At 49.7% G+C, this 20,589-nt stretch overlaps 1 protein-coding gene across 19 annotated transcripts in view; it reads right to left on the bottom strand.

Annotated features, from left to right (window-relative positions):
- The window catches only part of MARK2 (microtubule affinity regulating kinase 2), a 56,880-nt gene that overhangs the window by 21,715 nt on the left and 14,576 nt on the right, over positions 1 to 20,589 (bottom strand). For 2 of the 19 annotated variants that reach the window (XM_070230065.1, XM_070230068.1), the window contains exon 1: positions 9,461 to 9,600. The exons of 12 other annotated variants lie outside the window; for them this stretch is intronic. In XM_070230065.1, coding sequence (XP_070086166.1) covers positions 9,461 to 9,496 — 36 coding nt within the window. In that variant the 5' untranslated portion in view covers positions 9,497 to 9,600. Of the gene's footprint in view, positions 1 to 9,460; positions 9,782 to 20,589 lie in introns of those variants that run through there. 5 more of the 19 variants (XM_070230061.1, XM_070230067.1, XM_070230060.1 and 2 more) reach the window with 5 other exon arrangements.

The following is a 20,589-nucleotide window of genomic DNA, read 5'->3' as shown; positions in this document are numbered from 1 at the left end:
TCCCTTCCAGCCCTGCTTCTGGGAGTCTAGCCCTAGCTTCCCGCCCCCTTCCAGGTCTCCACCCCACCCGCCAACACTGCTTTCTAGAAGAACTCTGAGGGCCTGGGGGCCTGGGGGCAGCCGTTCGCACACCTTCCACCTGCAAAGCCTGCTCTCTAGGCGTCTGCTGACGCGGGGCAAGGTGGAGCCCACCCTTGCCTATGCTCTGTGCTCTGGTCATGGCCTTTCTTCTGGCTCCCAGATCGACTTTGCATTCATTCCACTACTCCAGGCTACAGTCTGTCCCACTGAGCAACTCTTTAAAGATCTCGTGCTGGTAAGCCCTAAACACCTCCAGGGAAGGGCCAAGCCTCCTCTGTGCCCTCAGCATCGGAGCACAGACACCTGGGAGACCATGCTACTCAGTGGTCACCTTACATACGAGCCCTTGTGCACAGATTCGACATTCTGACACTACATCTGCCGGCACTTCCTTCCTATGTACTCCACACCACAGACCTGCAGGGTAGGTAGCATCCTCATTTTACAGAGGAGAAATTGAAGCACAGAGGTTAAGAGACTTGCCCAACGTGTCTCCAAGCCTCGCAGTGCAGAGCTGGGACTGGAGCCCAGGGCCCCTGTGCCCGCTTCAGCACTCTGCTGTTCTCACAGTCCCCTTTACTACTTCTCATTAACCCTTCTTGATGCCTAATCTGCTCTTATTTCCTCTAAAAGAAGGTAAGTCCCTGGCTCTTCCTCCAAGGAGGGGAAAGATGTGAAGACTCCGGGAAGGTGCCTGGGACAACAAGAATGCCGATGGTCGCTTGAGGCCAGTGGGGAGGGCTGTTTTAAAGGCTGACCCAGGTGGTCCCATAACAATCCCTCCTTTCACTCCTTCCCAAAGTGGGCCCTGATCTCAACGGAAGAGGTCAGGATTTATTCTGGACCCTGGGCTCAGGCCTGCCTGGGACCACTTGCCCCTTCACTCAGAAGCCAGAGCAGGATGGAACAGCTTCATTTTTCCAGTCCCCAGGATTTTGCAATGTGACAGAAGGATTGTTTCCTCAATCCTATTTGTGGGAGGCATTAAGGGGTTTTGTAAACTGAGGAAGTACTGAGCACTGACCTCAAACAGACAGGCTGGGGAGAGATGGGGTCAGACTGAGCTGAAAAGTCACATGGCTGTGGCAAGTTGCTAGTTCTTTAACCCTTCCTCCTTCACCGCATCCAGGAGCCTTGTCTGCCTCCTTTGATCCTGGTAACTGTCACTCTCAACTGCCAAACCAGCGGAACACTCTAGGTGGGAGAGATCTTGCAAAGCTGTGGTAAGCACCGATCAGTGGGGAGGCTGGATGCACCTCTGTCCCCGACATTGACTGTGATGGCCCCACCTGGGGACCCCCATCCCTTTAACACCCCACTGCAGAGGGGAGGTGGGGGCTGTACAAAACCGTCAAAGGGCTGCTCCCTTTTCCCGCCAGGGCAGCTGCCTCCCTGACACAAGAGACCAGCAGAGCCTGCCACTGAAGCACAAAGCCGAAAGCAAGGGGGTCCGCTGCCCTTTAGCGCTGAGTTGCAAGCCTCACCGCGAGCAGGGAGACCAGCACTGCAGCCTGGGCCACGAGGGGAGCCTGCAGGCCTCATAGCGGCCACAGCAGAACAAGTGCCCGCCTGGCAAGACCAGCAGGCAAGAACCGACCTGGAGTGGGATGAGAACTGAGCCCCTCCAGCTCACTCCCTGCATGCACGGGAGCCACACTGCAGCGAACACCCCTCCGATCTCCCGTCTCCAGAGCCGCCTCAAACGCTGGGCTCCTCTTCAAACACAGTGGATTCTCCTGAGCGACCAGGGCTTTGTTCAGGAGCTTCCAGCACCACTTCATCCCTGAGAATCTGCTCGCTGGGGTCTGGTCTCTATGTCAATCCAGAGGTAGGGGCCAGAGCCAGCTGCAAAGTGCAGAGCGATGTGGTTCCCGCCTTCTAGAAACTCAGAGGAGGGAAGTGTACATGAGACTCACGACAGTATCTCTGCTTACTGTACTGAGGGGGCAGGAGGGCACGGCAGACGACCCCCGCCTTGGCTGCTTACTAGCCGACTGAACACAAGCAGGATTACTTCACTTCTCTAAGTCTCAGTGTCCTCATTTGGGACATGAGGATACTAGCTGTACCCACTTCACAGGATTAGTGTGAAGACGAAATAAGGAAATCCACGCCCGAGTTCACCATGGTGCCAGGTACTCAGTAAGGTCTCGACGAGGGTTCTACGATCTCTCTTCACTTTCAGTAGGAACCTTTGTTTCCCGTCTCAAGGGGTTCTCTGAGCCCTGAGAAGAGCTATAATCTCTAAGAACTTGACTACAAGTACCAGTGTAGCGAAGCTGGTATCCCTTCTAGAATAAGGAGAAGTCAAATTTCTACCATGGCTGGGCTGTCAGGCAAAAATGACCCTCCTTCCTAACATAAAACCCCTCCTGCCAAGAGGAGCGGGGGAACGAGAAAGCGGCCCTGCACCTCTGCCCCCTGAGCAGCCCAGAGGAGGAGGAAAGTGTGCCTGCTCTGCCCTTTCCCATCGGTTCCTTAACTCCTTCCTCTCAGAAAAGGCCTAAGAAACAGCCGACATACCAGTACCACATGGTGCCAAGGGCTGGGGGAAGCTCGCGTTGCCAGCCTGACACTCCATTCGGCTCCTCCCTGTACCAGTGGGTTCTGTAGCCATGGAGACCAACTAGTTCCTCCATCTCACAGGAGAGCCCGCCTGCCAGCAGCCCAGGGCTCTGGGGGAGGCAGAAGGCAGCCTGCAGCAGGAAGGTTTGGCTCACGTTACAGAGGACTGTGGGGAGTTGATGGAGACTAACCAGTGCAGCCAAGGCGCCTGGGCCTCCCTCTGACTTCCTTTTCTTTGCCTAGTAGTTTGTGTTGTTAGCACATTGTCTGGCTGTTTATGGTGTGGTAGACAAGGGCATCACTCTGGAGTTAGACAGACCTGCAGGGGGACCCCAGCTCCACCACTCTGGCTGCTGTGTAGGGAACGGATGGGAACTGTGGTAGGAAGAGCTACACAGATACACACATATTAGGAGGAAGGCTCCAGCTATCATATGATGCCTTCTTTTAAGGGATCCAAGTAAGTAAACCCTCTTATCCTTTGTTTATCCGAAATCCTTTTGTTCCAAGAATTATCCAGACATCTTAGCTGAGAGCGATCCCTCCCTTCTCCGGACTCTCACAGCACACTATCTGTACCTGTTCGTCTCTCCTGACTTTGTGTCTCCACGCCTTAACCCCTTGGAGCTCTGAGATATCGGAGACATCTTCATATGCCCTTAGTGCCTGTACCTAGCTGGCCCATGTTAAAGTGCACACAGAATAAAAGTGGTACAACTTTTTGATACTTAAAGTTGCCCTCCCCCCAGCCCCCAAAAGATAAGCCAAGGGCAGAGGAAGGAAGATGAACACCTCTTACCACAAGACCCCTTTCCCCTCTTAAAGGCATTCATTGCCCTTTGAAGTTGGTTGGTTACTGTTCGTCCTTCCCACTAGACTACACTACAAAGGGAGGGACCCTGGTCTGTCGGATTCACGGCCCACAACGATGACTACAGCACAGAGCAGAAGTATTCAATAAGGTACTGAATGAATAAATGGGTATGAACAAATAAGCAAGAAATGTGCTGGGGCAGCTTCATGACCATCTCTGGGATCCACACCAATAACCCGCATCAGTGGTTCTGCACACAACATCCAAGAGGGCAGTGGGCCACAGGATCCCCTCTCCCAAGGATGGATGACATCTACAGAGCATCAGTTCTACAGAGAAGCTTTCTCAGGTGGTGATAAGGCCCTTGGTGCTCTCTCCTGACACAAAGCTCGAGGCAAAGGTGGCTGGAGACAGACTCAGAATACAGGCATACCCAGGACCAGCAGGGCCCATCCCAGCCCTGCTCCCTGGGCCCCCTCTCAACCACGTCCTGCTTTCGTCACAGAGGGGGTACCCTCTCCTCCAAACTTCCTGCTGCCCAACAATCACCAGGCCCTCCCACTTAAGACAGTTCTCTCTGCCTCTTCCATTCAATCCCTCCACTGCTTTGCTATCAAAGCCGCTGTGTCTTGCTGTGACAATGCAATGCAGCGCAAGTATTCTAAGAGCTACTGATTTGGGGAAGTGACAGTGACTTGCAGGAGACATTTATTTACTGTTTGCCACACTGAGAGCTCTGCTTTGCTATTTCCTCCCTGAACCACTGTACTGACTGTAAGGCCCTGTCAGCCCTAGAGGGCCAAGAGAATTCACCCATACACACCTGCCTCCTGTCCTGCTGTAGAAACCGGCATCATCCACCACCTCCCCCCAAGTGCCTCCTGGTACAGAAAAGCAAAGGAACTAAAAACGGCAGCTGGGGAGCGCAGGTGACTCACCCAGCATAATCATCTCCTCCCAGAATCTCCCATCTTCTCCTGGGGTTTTTGCCAACACAAAGTGAAAAAGAAGCACAAGATCTTAAGAAAAAAAATCCTCTCTCAGCATTTATGCAACAGCCTTTCCACCTGGGTGCAGATTTAACCCTTTATCTCTACCCTTTCCAGTGTGGTTTCCTTAAAGGGTCTTCAGGCTGGGGAAGGCCGGGGTCCTAGCCAGCTCCAGCTCTACACGGGAAGGTGCTGAATAAGATGTGTGCCTCTTTCCACTGCATCTTTCTCTGGGAGTGGAAAAAACACTAGCTGCCTACTCCTCCAGTTTCAAAGAGGGAGTTGAAGGAGGAGGAGGAAATGTCAGATGAAACACTGGGACAAAGTTTGCTGCCCAAGAAGTCACCAAGGCAGAGATCAGAGTCAAGCAGGAGAAGTAGTAATAGAAACCACCTAAGGCTGTCCCCACTACTCTTGCCTCAGAACTGTCCCCACCTAGCCAGGCTGCAATGTGGCTGCTCCACCTAAGCGACCATGAAAAATCCACTGGCTGCTGTTTCCATCAGCAAACCCCCAGTGGGCGGCCCCTGCTCACAGTGTTATCTTCCTCCTACAGCAGGTCTTCCAAACCCAGCAGGCAAGGGCACCTGAGCTCTGCGGCGCGGGGTGCCCCCGTTTCCGGTGCTGCCTGACAATGGGTCAGATCAGCCCAAACTGAGAATTCAGTCTCACCTGTCCCTCAGAACACCCACGGGAGACGAGTACAGCGCTCAACAACATTTCTCGCAGGAAGTGGTGTTTTGTCGTTGTCATCCAGAAGGACAACTTACTTTTCTGATAGATCGTGCTGCAACTGGAAGTACTGAGGACTCTTCCACAAGCAAATCTGTCGCAGCATATTAGTCAAGAAATCCCCAAATTACCAAAAGTTCCGTTCTGAGAAGGGACTATTTTTCCATAGAAATATGTTTCAAATGGAGGTTGTGTCCTCAGGCCAGCCCATGAGAGCCCACCACGTATCTAAAGTAGTATATTAGCCATACTTAAGATGTAAACTGTAGTCCAGAACAGGGAAATGAATTCAGTGTTCCAAGGTGGGACCTAGGAACGTATCTTGGTTCTCCAAGCAGCAGGGGTAGCAGAAACTGGGGCTCTCTAACCGACAAATCCTGGGTGAGGGGTTGAAACAAGGGGACTTGGGATGGGGGAGGGGGCTTCAAAGCATTTGGGGTGTTCAACTAACAGGGAGGGTCTAAGGAGCTGTGAACCCAGGTGAGGATGAGGAATGACGCTAGAGGAAAGGAATTTTGAGTGGGTACTGCCTTACAGAAGGGGAGGAAGCCCAGAGAGAACATTCGGCTAGAGAGAGACAGTCCCCCAACATATCAGGGGCAATGCTCTTTAGAACTGTCTCCTTGTTTGGCAACTGAAGCCAGAGAGCGTGCCTCATATCTACCTCACTGGGCCTGTCGCTGCCACTGCAGTCTCAACCCTGAGCGGAGGGCAGACACTGCTGGATCCTGCCACTAAGTGGCCATGACGTGGGCAGGTGCCTCGGCTAGCCTGCCAGGTCAATGCAGGAGGGCTCACTGGTCAGAAGTGAGGTGGAGAAGACTGAAAAGCACAAGCTCCTCAGTGAGACTAAGCACATGTCAGCTTCTGACTCCCGGCCTAGGTTGCCCCCGGAGCCAAACACTGTTGATTCTCTGGTGGCAAGGACAGTTCTACTCTCTAGTGCCCTAGCTGTTTGTGCATTTGGCCCAGGAGCAGAGAGTACAGTAAGGGAGAGGAGAGCCATTTTCCATTACAAGTGCCTTCTTAAAAAGCACTTTTTAGAGTTAATTCACCTTTTCAGAAAGAATCCTAAGAAGAGAGTCTGACTGTACTGGTTTCCAAGAAAAGGGAGTGGTCCAGAGAAGGGCCAGCTCAGCCCTGGCCATGGCACCGGGGAGATGTGGGATCTGGAGGTTCTGAGCTTTCTGCCCTCTGATATGAACCCAGGAGCAGGGCTCTTTGGTGCAGATTAGCTCACGTGGTGGTGGAAGCCCTCAGGAGCTAGAACCACCAGTTAACAGGTGGGGGTGGGCAGGAGGGGGTCACTTTTGGGCACTGTTAGATGTACTATTACACAGACTGCAGACAAGAGAATGCCGGTTATTTTGAAGGAGGCAAGCAGCCAAGTCTGTAGCTCTCCACCTCCGAGTCCACTCAGAGAGGGCAGGGAAGAAAGGATGGCTACAAAAGGAATACAGATCCTCCACACCAAATCCTGAAGGGCAGCTCTAATTGCCAACAGGCATAGTGGCTTAAATAAAGACCTGAAGCTTGAGAGGAAAAACCCACACAGGATACATCCAATCAGAAGAATCTAGCTGGGCAGCAGGAGGCCACTGCTACCCATTCTGCTGTTCTGTCTAGTCCATGAGACCACCAAAGACAAAAACCCCACAGGCATAAACGGGTCTTTACCAAGAGAAAACAGAAGGTGTTAAGTCAGAAGTCACCGAATATCCAATAGCGTCCAAAACACTTAGAACAATGCCTGGCATCCCCTAAATGCTCACGACACGCCTGCTATTATTACTGTCATTCCATATGCTCTCCCAACTTAGTCTGCAGGTTACCAGAAAAAGACATGGCTTTCGGCTTTAACTTCTCTTACCCAATGATCTCCGCAAATGCTCTACCTCTCCAAAACGAGATGCATCTTTTCCTACCGGCCCCGGAGAGCTCTCGAGTCAAGGCCAAGTTCTGGTCATCTATTCACATGGCTTGGACGTGGACTTGGGTTTCCTGCAGAGCCAGAAAAGGCTCCAGCAACTCAACCATTCTATCCCTTCCATAAAAGGCCACTCTACTTTCCCCTGATAAAAAACACTTTAAACATACACATCCCACCCTAGGAAAATCCGGAGTGCACACCACAGCTCCTGAGATATACAATGTCAGCAAGCTTGCCAAAATCTGCCAGATATATGGACCTGGAAACTTTGCAAATCAATAGTCACAATGGGATATGTGACTAGTATTTACAACACACACACACAGACACACATACACACAGCATGGCTGGAGTCCCTGACTGTGAGGCCCTGGAGAGCGCTGCCTTTTCAGGTGTGAGATGAGGGAAACCTGCGTGTGGGCGTGCTGGTGGCGGTGAATGCTCAGCCGCACTTTCAGCTCCCGAGTGTCTCTGGCGTGAAGACTCGGCAGCCTTCGGTGGCAGCCAGGCTCCCACCACCAGCTGTCCTTCACACGACATAACAAGAGCACTGTTTGGGAAGACGGGATTTTCGGTGTTGGGTTTTGTATCCCACGAATTAGTGTGCATCTGTCTCAGGGGCAGTTTCCTGAAACAGCTGCACGTCTTGGGCCCCAGCAGAGAGGATTTGAGACACAGGAGAAAGATAAATGAGCTGCCAGAAGTAGGAATTCAAGGATAATAAAGGCAAGAAGGAATAAACTGTCTAGCTGTCTCTCGCTCCTGTCCCCCGGGAGCCGACCTGTCCTACCTGGTCCTCGCCAAGGAAGCACATCCTCTCCCGTTTACTTCCTTGGCAGACCCAGGCTTCCTCCCAGCGTCTCCACCTCTTTACCCTGACAGCTCGACCCCGTCAAGTGACCACGGTATCTAAAGTTGAAGCTGGTTACCCCAGGAAGAGATAACCAAGGTCATGTGAGCTGGCCCGACACGTTCCGCTGCACTTGTTTATAGGCAAGAGGATTAAAACAACCTGTCAGGGGAGGGAAGGGGGCAAACCCTGTGCACAGGGCAAGCACTGGGAACACAGCAGAGAGGCCTCCCGCCAAGAAATCTTTCGCTCAAATATAAAGCAGAAATCTCTCACCAAATGCCAAACCAGCTAACTATGCCAAATACCACTTACGATACAGTGACCCTGAGGCACCGCTCAATTTTTCCAATGTTCTGTGCGTGAAAGGTTTGGGTTTTTTTGGGGGGGGTTGGGGAGACTAGAGGGATGAACAACACAGGCCCCCATAAAGAGCCCCAAATTAAATTAACAGCCAAGCAAAGCCTTTCTGTGCCACCAAGAAGTGTATGTGATGTGGGGCTAACGAAAGTTTGAGGGTACGTTTGAATAAGGCAAGCACTCAGTTCTCAGATGCCTAAACACCCAATCAGAAGTCAAACTACCGAAGCAGAACTTGCTGTGACCATTTCTTGTCCTACACAAAGTCAGGACTGGGAGACAAGGCAGAGGGCTGGGGCAGCAGGAGGTCCAGAGACCAGGGCAGGGGCATCCTCTCTAACCGGAGGGTCAACCCGACAATGACAGCACTGACCACAAGACACAGGGAGGAAGAGGGGAAGGCAGCACCTGAGCCTGTGGCTCCAGGCAGTCTAGGCTCTCGACAGCGATGCTGCAGATGCTGGCCCCTGGCTCTGCGAAATTAGATTCTTTCTCCCCTGCTCTGCGAAACCATTTGTCACAGCCCCTAAATAACCAATCCTCCCCTCTCAGCAAGCTTGGGCTGCTCTGGTCTGATCTCTGCCATGGGCACTCAAATCTTAGGAGCAAGAGGATGTTTCCATTTGGGTGTTCCCTTGGCTGGCTGGTGAGGTCAGCAGAAGAGGGCTGGGGTGGTGTCCCTTCTCCAGCCAGCCAGAGGCGGAAGGTGAAAGGCCTGTCAGCCACCTGTGCTCCCTCGCCAACATCCCCTTTCTAGCACAGGAGCAGCTCCCACTTTCCTAACCGTCCATCCAGAGTCTTGCTGAAGCCCGGGAAGATGCACCTAGCCTATGAAAACTGAAGGTAGTTAAGTCCAGGTTAGGAACTAAAGAAGCTGGTTTGGAGAAAAAAGGGATATTGTGCAGCAAGGGATTCCAAGAATAAACTCCTCAAACCACCCACCAAGCTCCTCTGAAGAGCAGGGGTGTTTAGAAGTGCTTTCCATTTCCCCACACCATAGAGAACAGGGTGGCCGTAGGCAGACACACACCTGGGCCATCATCTCCCCTAAGGAGCGCTGGTCTCCCTACCACAATGAGCCCACGCCCGCCAGAGGACCGGCCTGAGACAGTAACGGGCTCCAGAGTTCAGATACTCACGCGTCCATTAATCTGCCTCCAGATCACTGCTGTCATGCAGAGTAGTGAGGCGGGCTGAGTCCCACTCTGAGCCTCTGAGCCGGTCACTCCAGTTTGCTTGGCAGTGTTGGGGGCAGGAGGGGGAGGAGGAGGAAGGGAGATTATGAGTCTCTATTTTCAAGCCCCGCCCCTGAAATCAGGGAGGGAAGCAGCTGGGTTCCCGTTGCAGGAGAGCTCCAATCTCTGGGCACTACAGAGCCAACCAGCTGCACAAGGAGAACTCTGGGGAGCGTGCACATCAAACACCCTGGGAAAGGAGGGGAATCCAAGCCGGGCAGAAGTGGGTTGGTCTCCTGCCAAGAACTCTGAATGGTACTCCTATCAGAACTAGAACATAACAGGAGGTGGGCAGGTTTATGGTCTCTGGGGAAAGGCAGGAGGGGAAACAGTAAAAGCCAGACTAGCATGGGAACAAAACTCGCTCCCTGGCAGGAGAGGGGACGGCCCAGCTGTCTGCAGCGCAAGGTCCACACGCAGTCAGGAGTGAAATTCTGTCCCTGTACGCCTTTCTGAGACCGACAGTCCACACTAACCTTAGGTCAATTTTCACACGCTTTGCCCGCTGCTCCCTGAGCCCTGCAGTTTGGAGCAAGGTCACTTCTACAACCCAGTAAGCTAAGGGCTGCCCCTCAAGCACTTGTGCCCCCGCCACCCAATGATGGGAGGGGAGGGGGACTCTCACTGGCTGTGTTGTGCAATCTAGTCTGTGACCAAGGACAAAGCAGAAGCCACAGATGACAGCCCCTCCCACGGGGAGGGGAGAGAGCCTTTGCCAGAGTAGAGCCCAAGGCTGCCACAGAGAGGTGCTGTTTAGTGACAGAAATGTCTGTCAGAAGTGGCAGAGGGATGGACACCAGGTACTTCCTCTTTCTCACCAAGTGCCACCATCAGCCTCCGCAGGCTGCCTCTGAAAAGCCTGCAGGACCTCCGGGAGCAGCAATGGCCTGTGAGTCACTCCCCACAAGGAGAGGGAAATTGGTCCTGATCCTGCTAGCTGGGCCGGAAGAAGCCCCACAGTGTCCTAACCCAGCCCTGCTCCAAAGCAAAGGCCAGAGTCCCCCCAACCCCCAGGACCGAAACCTGGGACAGCCTACTCTCCTCCTACATCTGCACATAGGAAAACCAGTCCCTCTCACCCTGCAACATGGGCGGGGTGGGGGGGGCTCACCAACAATCATCTCAGCAGGAACCCAGCACCCTTAAGCACACATGTGCACACACATGATTTTTACCTATGTGTGTATACATATGTGCAAATGTCTGTGTAAATAAACATATACATGGAAAGCTGATTTTCGTACTAGACCCACATGGTTTCCGGGTTTTTCCTTCAGCTGCATTACGAGTTGGCTGGCTCCCTTCCTGTGCCTGCAGATCCAGCCTCAACCTTGTCCCTTCCTAGAGGCTCATTTTGGGCTCCAGGTACCTGTCTTCAAACGCAGAACGTTCTCTCAGACCTCCAGGCCTTTGCTTCAGCCTCCTGCTGCCTAGAACACTTTACCTCCATCGTCCGCTCCCATTCTTCTTCCTGGTGAGCCTCAGCTCAGGCATCACTTCCTCCAGGAAGCTTTCCCTGCTCCATCCCTCTGGCATCCTGAGGTCAGCTCTTCCTGCACTAGGACTTCACTGCTTGCTGAACGGCCTGTTTTCTTCACAACTCTTTTTTTTTTTAGGAAGATTAGCCCTGAGCTAACTACCACCAATCCTCCTCTTTCTGCTGAGGAAGACTGGCCCTGAGCTAACATCCATGCCCATCTTCCTCTACTTTATATGTGTGACGCCTACCACAGCATGGCTTTTGCCAAGCGGTGCCATGTCCGTACCCAGGATCTGAAGCGGCGAACCCCAGCCCGCTGAGAAGCAGAACGTGCGAACTTAACCGTTGTGCCACCAGGCTGGCCCTGTCTTCACAACTCATGGTGACGGTCCTGTTCACCATTACACAAGACAGAGCGGCGGAAGGGATATTTCCAGGACTTAAGTCATCTCTGTCCTCAGTACCGAGGCACAGTGCCTGGCACTTTACAGGCTCCCTTGAGGCTTTCCTAATCCATGAAAAAAGTCAGAGTCAGGGTCCTCCTGCTTTTTTCGGAGTGACTCCTTACCCAATAGCTCTTAGCACAATCCGTGTGACCCCTCCAACTTGGGTCAGGGCTATAGTGCTGGTGCCCACTGTTTTACATCTGGTCCCTAGGCCTTCTGGTGCCTCTGTGGACAGAGTCCCTGGCAGGATTTCAGAATTCATCCCTGGGGTGTGGAGCTGCGGCCTGCTGTCCTTCCACTTGTCCTCTCCTAGCCTCCCTTCTGCCGTGAAGTCTGCAGGTAGCCCCCACGCAGGCCTGCCTCTGAAGTGGAAGCAATGGGGGTATACAGCCAAGGTCTCCAGGAGAGAGCGATTCTAGACCCAGCTCCATCCAGAAAGTCATACTCTTGAGCAAGTCATTCGCTCTCTTGGGACCTGTGTTTCCCGCTTGGAAAATGAGGCTGGAGATGAGCTCTGAGGGTCTGTGCTGTGTGAATGGGAGGGCTCTCAGTGCCTCCGTGCTCACAAGCCTTCCAGCCCTGCCTCTGAGACCGCAGCAGGAAGTGGGCCAGGTCTGCACATCCTGAACACATCTTGACCTTGGCTTACATCGCATCAACCTCCCTACAAGTCTGGCTCCATAAGTAAACCTCACCTAAGGTGCCTTGGTCACCAGGCTCACACCTTGGAAAATCTCTTCTGCCTAGGGCTGAAAAAATTAAAGTTAACCTAGGTGACAACTCTGGACTTAGAAACACTAAAACCTTGAACTCAGGGTGCCCTAGGGAAGGATGCTCTCCCTCCCTAGGCTCCATTTACCCACAATTTACAAGCTCCTCACCCCTCCCAGCCTCTCTGCACACCATCAATGTGGCCACAAGGCGCAAGGAAAGGCACCATGACAGACAGTCTATTTCCAGCAGGCCCCAGGGATCTGCAGCCTTAGTCTGAGCAGCTGAGTAGGTGCAGTCCCTCATGGGGTATGTGGCACACCTAGTGCCTGGCACCTGCCCCCACCGCAGCGCCACTCTGCAGCAGCTCGGCTCCTCCGAGGGCTCCTGGGTGGGGAGCTGCCAGCCTGCCCACATGGGTAGGTGATCCATGAGGAGAAACTGACTTGGCAAAGCCCAGCAAGCAGCAGTTTCAGTCTCCCTGCCCAGAGCAGGGGGAGGGGAAGGCAAGTCCAAGCAGACCAGTCCAACAGGTCCTTTTTCCACCACCCTACACAGCTGATGCCTTCTGCACTGGTTCAGAAACAGGAGATTCAAAAGCCAGGTGGAGCTTTCACACCCTGAGTCACAAAGGCCAGGGAATCAAGAAGGAGCAAACGGTCATCTTTCTCACCCTTGCCCTACCCACAATGGTCTTAGAAAACAGGGCCCCTGACCTCACAGCTCTTGGTCAATTCAGAAAAGCCACGGATCTCCCCTGAGATGCTCAAAGAAAAATCTGGGTCCTCGTCATCCCCAGGCGCTGAGGCAGTGTGAAGTCAGTTTTTCCTGTGCCATGCTCCTGAGCTCTTCTCCCACTATAAATAACTCCAGCCTTCTGATACAGACCACATGATCTCTCCAACTCCGGACAAAACTCCCAACACTCAGCGCACCTCTCTCTGTTCACCCATCCTCAGAAGAGGGATGGATGAGGTCAGTTTAACCAGAAGCAATAATGTAGCCAGAGATGCCGTGTATCAGGGGTAAGAAGAGACTCAGCAAAACCAGGAGGGCTTGGCTTTCTGGCTCTGGTCCCTACTTTGGGAAGCCAGACAGGGTTTCCTCAGCAGCGCATTCTCCCTCGGTGATTTCCTTTCTGAGTTCCTAACACAATCCAGTAACAGGGTAAACCTTCCCCCTTATCCTTTTATCCTGAAAAAGTTGTTCTTTTTAGTCCTTATTGCACCTATTAAGACACCAATTAAGACTTGTGACTTATATGGCCAAAAACTGGACAGACAGATGTCTGATTTCCAAATCAATATGGAACACTTCCCTAGGGGAGGTTGTAAGTGGAAAATAATGCCATGTTATAATTTTTCTTACTTTTTATTTCACAAATAATTGATTGAGAGATGACCACATGCAAAGCACTCTAAGAGATGCTGAGGGAGGAAGGGATACAGAGAAAGATAAAATAAAATTCCAGCTTTCAAAACAGTTGGTTATATAGCAGGAGAAATAAGCACAAATCACACAACCTGACATGGGACCAAATCCAGGAACTAAGGTTACAGTCTGCCTTTCCTCCCAGTTTACTAGAAGTCTGTGGCTGTTATTTTTCAGGGGAACCATTGGCTGAGAGATCTGAAGATCCTAGGGCTCGCTTCTAGCTAGGACCATGAGTCTGCCAGAATCTATCGAAACCCCAGTGCTTCAGGGAACGGGGATGCCCACCCAGTGAGCCCACTATGGTGAGAGTCGTGCCATGCTGGCATAAGAGGAAGCCCACCTAGGGAGACTTACTGTAAGAATCAATCATCTAACCTTCCTCGTCTCATCCCCATCTGGAAACTGGGCACAGGCCCAAAAGATAAGCGAAGATGACACGGGAAGAACATAAACACAAAGTCAAAGTTGCTCACAACTCAGCTCACGGAAATGAAGGCAGAAAACCCCCCGAGTAACAGAACAGCAGAAGACGCTCTTGGAGATTTGGAAGGGATTCCTGAAGTTCTGCATCCAGAACCCCCAGACCTCAGGGCTAGCGGAGACGAGGGAGGCAGATTATCTATTTTTCCTTTCATTTCCCAATTATTGCTTGTCAAGCCTGGTCTCCCTCCTTAATTCCCACACAATCAGTACTACAGCTCAGTGCACACCAATACTCGTTTTTCTTTTCCTTCTCCCCAAAGACCCCCCGTACACAGTTGTATGCTCTAGGTGTGAGTGCCTCTGGTTGTGCTATGTGGGATGTCGCCTCAGCATGGCCTGATGAGCAGTGCCATGTCCGTGCCCAGGGTCCAAACCGGCAAAACCCTGGGCTGCCGAAGCGGAGCGCGCAAACTTAACCCCTCGGCTACACACTGGCCCCCATCTAGCCTTCCCCTTCAAGCTTCCAGCAGTGTCAGAGCTCTTCTGGAAGGTAGCAGGAAGGAGCGAATACTCATTCCTGAAAGTGCCTGGAAAGAAATAAAAATCCCCAGACAAATGGAGAAGATTCTATGCCATCTAAAAAAAAAGTCAGTTAATTCAGGGCCTGGGGCTAAAGAATAAGCTGAGGTCCTCCTCTGTTGGGGGAAAAGGAATCCTGAAGCTAGTTCTATCTTAAAAATGGGAAAAGGCTTGGTCCAAATCACCTCAAAAGAAAATCACTTCCTTAAATTAAAAAAAAAAGTAGGTGAGGGGGAACTGGTTTGTTCAAACCTTTCCTGTACAGAAGAGAGCAGATTAGCTACGCAAGACTCTTCTGGAATGGTTTACCATGAAGAATTCTATAGTGTAAGTATTCTGAATGTGAAACTGGGAGTTCAGCACCTAAACATGCATTATTGAGAAAAATCCTCACACCACAACCATAACGAAGGTTTAACATCAGCGGGTGACATTTTGTCATTAGGACTGGTTTTAACAGTGTGGATTTGGCAGCTTGCCCCATCGGCTGTTTCACAAGCAGTTTCTGTGGTTTCAAGAAAGGCAGGCTGTTTGCTTTTAAACACTATCTTAAAAATATATTTCAGAAAAGGGTTCCACCATTCCAAGACAGAAGGAGGGAATGAAAACCAAACCAAATAAAGGGATCTGGTGCTACCAAACAGAAAGGGAGCACACCAGAGGTGCCGGGGAGGAAAAGACATCACGCACCACCTGCACGAAAACGGCAAGACAAGGCAGCTGAGCGATCCCTGCTACCGAGTTAGAAAGTAAGGACACAGAAATGGCACTAAAGACATGTGATTAACAAAGAGAAAGCCCTACACAGATCTTCATCTCTCCAGAAATCAACTTACCTGGCTCAAACCTATCTGTTTATTTAAAAACAAAACAAAACAACTCCAACACTTCCACATCAATGCAAAAGACTGTCATCTAATCAATTAGCAGTCACACCTCTCTGCCAGCGTGATGTGGTAATTAAGGTAGAGATTTTTCTCCCTGGGAATACAAGTACAGAAGGGCAGAGCCCCTGCGGACCTAACCCATTATGACAGCCTTTTCATTAGCAAGAAAACACTGCCGCGCGCTCTCCAAGGAAGCAGTGGCCCGCATCACTAAAGAACACCTGTGTGTGAACAGCAGCTACTTCTGTGGAGAGACAAAACTATGTTGGAGGGGCCGGCCCTGGTGGCGCAGTGGTTAAGTGTGCATGTTCCACTTTGGCGGCCTGGGGTTTGCCGGTTCGGATCCCGGGTGTGGACATGGCACCGCTCAGCAAGCCATGCTGTGGCAGGCATCCCACGTAAAAAGTAGAGGAAGGTGGGCACGGATGTTAGCTCAGGGCCAGTCTTCCTCAGAAAAAGAGGAGGACTGGTGGCCGATGTTAGCTCAGGGCTAATCTTCCTCAAAAAAAAAAAAAAAAAATGTTGGAGATGGGGAGCGGGGAGGGGGAGAACCACTCCTAAGAAAGCCAACAGGCTGTGCTTCTCAAAGTCATTTATGTGGGTCTTGGTTTTTCCAGTATGACAGAAAGGGTTCTAAAGTAATTTAGAAATGGCATATAACCGTGATCTTGGAGGAATGAATCAGGTTTGAACACAAATACAATCATATAGTTGAACTCCCTCTTTCTCTGTGAAGGCAGCAGAGAGGCACAAGTGGATAACGGATGCTTGAAGCAGGGGTAGCGGCTCACCCCTTTACCCTCACCCCATGCTGGCATATTCAAATAGGCTCAAGATTTCAGAACCTAGCTAATAAAAATCAAAACCTCTACCAGGATACAGGAAAAGGCACTACTGCCAGGGTGAGACAAGCAAGTAAATCAAACTATAAACTCATAAACTCAAGTTAACTAACATTCTACAGAGGAGCACACAGCAATCACTCTCACTAAACACAACTGCAGACATCTAGGAGGACCACATGCAGAGCCATGGGGACCAGCTAAGCTCAACAGAGAGACAGGAATCAAAAGAAAGACTGAACAAATGCAACAGGAAATAGTGGCATATTACACAAGCAACGGGACAGACACAGCAGGATGGCCAGAGTTCAGCTCCCAGGATTGAACTGGCAAGTCCCAAACGCACACAGAGGCCTGGCACTACCAGCTACAGCGCTCAGTGCCCTTGGCAGCCAAGGCTAAAAACGAGGAGCTCTGGGCCTCTGCCTCTGTAGTGGCACGTAGAGGGTTGTAAAGAGAGAACGTTCGTTTCAGAAGGATGCAATGTACACAGCTGAGATACACACAAAAGCTTTTTTCTTCTATTTTGGGTGGGGAGAGGAGGAGTGCTCCACAAAAAAGAGTTCTAGAATCCCAGTATTTCATGAGTGCCACAGAGCAAGACAGTCAAATCTAGGACACCAAACTGCCCTATGCTATGGGGTGCTGACTTGCTGCCTACCAATTTTAGGTCTCAGGACTGTGGTTTTTCTAAAGGGGTTCTCGAAACTCCAGAAGATGAGAAGAGATGAAGAGGAGAATCACAAGCCAGGATTAAATAAGGTCTTAAAGAAAGTTTCCCAGCTTCTGTACGGGGCAGTCAAGAGCAGGGAGGTAGGGGCAGAGAGCTGCATCGCGCACGGCACCACCCTCGCGCTCTGACACAGGCCACAGGAGGGGAAGGAAACAGTCAGGTCAGAGGGGACCACGCACCACTCCCAAGCCAACCTGGGCGATTTGTTTAGCCCCTCACTGATTGGGCTAATCCTAAGGGATCTTCTCCTGCCTGTACACAACCGAAGCCAGGGCCAAAAAAGTCTCACTGTGACACTGACACACACTCTGGACCACTCGGGTTTGTACCTTGAACAAGTTACTCAACATTTCTGGGCCTCTGTTCCCTCTGTAAAGATGGGAAAATAGTAAGACCTACTATCTCACGAAGATTAAATGAGTTAATGAATGTAAAAGAGCTAAACAAGTGTCTAGGACAAAATAAGTGCTCAATAAACGTTGCCTATTATTTTGTCAATCGCTAAAGACACTAGCCTCGGGGCAAACCCACCCTGTGAGCCAGACGGGTATGGGCACTGTCCCCTCCTCACGTACTCAGAGGCCATTCCCTTTAAGAGTTTCCCAACCACTTGGAACAGAGTAATGTACTTAGAGGGCCATCCAAGAGGCACTGTTACTGAGTCACCGCCTTAGCTGATAGAGTGAACAAATCTCCTTTGAAAGCAAAACTCTATCTTCCACACAGACCAGTGGCCAAAGAGAGAGAAAAAAGCACATCACGTTCAATTCTGGAATTGAAATGAAAGCCACATGTGAATCTGAAAAGAAACATGCTTTGCGTAAAAAGCAGAGGATTATGGGACTTGCTGAGTGATGGGAAATGGAGCAATAATCCTCTACTTTTATATATGTAGGCTCAAATTGATATAAATTAAGCACTTGATTAAACAGGTTTTGTTTTGTTTCTTTATCATTATTTCTTTTCCTTTTTCTCCCCAAAGCCCCCCGGTACATAGCTGTATATTCTTCGTTGTGGGTCCTTCTAGTTGTGGCATGTGGGATGCTGCCTCAGCGTGGCTTGATGAGCAGTGCCATGTCTGCGCCCAGGATTCGAACCAATGAAACACTGGGCCGCCTGCAGCAGAGCACACGAACTTAACCACTGGGCCACGGGGCCAGGCCCCCCGAGAAGCGATTCTGAGCAAGTGAGATGAGTTTAAAAAGATCTGCTTACAGTCAGTCAAGGGACTACAGGAGGAGGCCCAAAGGTCTACTATTAGTGGTACTAAGGGAAGCTTTTAAAAGTTAGAGGGGCTACGGAACCTGGAGGATGAGTACAAGCCAAAGATCAGGTCGAGAATTATAAGGTAGTTTAGAAACTATATATCTACTGCAATTTCACCTGTCTCGTAAAGATAAAGTTCACAAACCCTACATGTGGGGCTAAACCAAACCCTCTTAGAAAGAAAACAAAGTGTACTACGTAAGTGTGGGATTTGGCAGGCACATTTCATTAAGCAACAGGGCTAAGGAAGAGTTAAGCACAGAAGAAAGCGGAACAAAGTGTGTAGGCTCTACAGCCACCCAGAGAACAGACTGTTGGCTGTTCTGGCCTTAGTGACTGCAGCCTACCAGCCTTCAGCTATGGTAGGAATCAAAGTTCTTCAAGGATATAAGCTAAGCAAGCTTTGCAGTTTTCAAATTTGGAATTGACCAATAACCAACACATAAGCTTAAAAAAAAAAAATCTAGTATCATAATGAAATCCAAGTAAGCCAAATGATCTTTTTAATGGAATAAAACAACAACAACAACAACAAAAACCAGCCAACGCTCTGTATTAGAAGGAGGAAACAAGCCAACTTTGGTAAAAGTCCCTTGGGTCACTGAGAACCAGCTTCCTCAGCTACAACGTCTTGAAACCAAGGCAGCAAGTGCCTTCCTGCAGCCCAGCCAGGACTCTGGGAATTGCAAAACAAAGGCTCATTATGAGGTCATAGCAAGGAACCAACCAATTAAGGAGAGGGATGACCAACCCCGTATTTGTCTACAAAAGTGATTCTCACACCCCTGTCTGGAAACCCTTCTCACTCTTAATTATTAAGGACCTCAAATAGGTTTTGCTTATGTGGGCTATTGCTACTGCATTATAATTAAAACTGAGAAAATGTTAAACTACCTATTAATTCACTTAAAATATCATTACTAAACCCATTACAGCTACACATCTCAGTAACTTTATTTTCCAACATATCAACTTAATACATATCATCATAGTAAAATCTAAGTTAAATTTAAAATGAATTAAAGCTTCAATTGGGTGAACCTTGAAAATATTATGCTAAGTGAAATGAGCCAGACACAAAAGGACAAATATTGTTTGATTCCACTTATATGAGATACTGAGAAGAAGCAAATGCAAAGAGAAAGTAGAAGAGAGGTTACCAGAGGCGGAGCGGGAGGGGGAGATGGGGAGTTGTTTCATTGATACAGAGTTTTTGTTTGGGATGATGAAAAAGTTCTGGAAATAGTGGTGATGGTTACATAACATGTGAATGTGCTTACTGCCACTGGAATATACACTTAAAATTATTAAAATGGTAAATTTTATGTTACGTGTATTTTACCACAATGAAAAAATGAAATTAAAGCACAAGGCCATGAGAAAATCTCAGACTACCATAAGTGAGGAATATTCTAAAAAGAACTGACCAGTATTCTGCAAGATTGTCAACACCATGAAAGACATGGAAAGATTAAGAAATGGTCACAGATTTGAGACTATGGAGACATGACAACTAAGTGCAGTGGGGGATCCTGAACTGTACCTGGAACAGAAAAAGCACATCAGTGGAAAAACTGATGAAATCTACATAAATTCTATACTTTGGTTAATTGTATTATGTGAAAAACTGATGAAATCTACATAAATTCTATACTTTGGTTAATTGCATTATACCAAGATTAATTCTCACTTTTGATACATGTTTTATGGTGGCATAAGATGTTAACATAAGGGGAAGCTGGGTAAAGAATGTACAGGAACTCTCTGGACTATTTTTGCAACTCTTCTAAGTTTAAAATTATCTCAAAATTTAAAAAAATAAAATTTCACTGTTTAAAAGAACTCGCAAGGCCAGTGCTCTGTATTTGAAGGAGGAAATGAGCCAACTTTGGTCAAAGTCCCTTGGGTCACTGAGAACCAGCTTCCTCGGCTAGAATGACAGCAAACCAAGGCAGCAAGTGCCTTCCTGAGGCCCAGCCAGGACTAAATAGGGGCTGGGAATTGCAAAATGGTTTTTTACGAAATTACCAAGAAATCAACCAACCAAAGCTAGGGAGAATTAACCCAAGTTTTGTCTACAACTATGACTCTTACACTTTCTGGTTTCAGAAACCGTTTCACTGTTAAAAATAACTGAATCCCCCAAAAGCTTTTGTTTATATGGATTATATCTATCATTATTTACTGTATTAGAAATTAACAAGAAAAGACAAATATGTATCCATTCATTTA

This window comes from Equus caballus, chromosome 12, assembly GCF_041296265.1.
Source record: "Equus caballus isolate H_3958 breed thoroughbred chromosome 12, TB-T2T, whole genome shotgun sequence".
In the NCBI taxonomy this organism is placed as follows: Eukaryota; Metazoa; Chordata; class Mammalia; order Perissodactyla; family Equidae; genus Equus; species Equus caballus.
The sequence above is the reverse complement of the archived record's forward strand: the minus strand, read 5'-3'. Positions and strand labels throughout refer to the sequence as shown.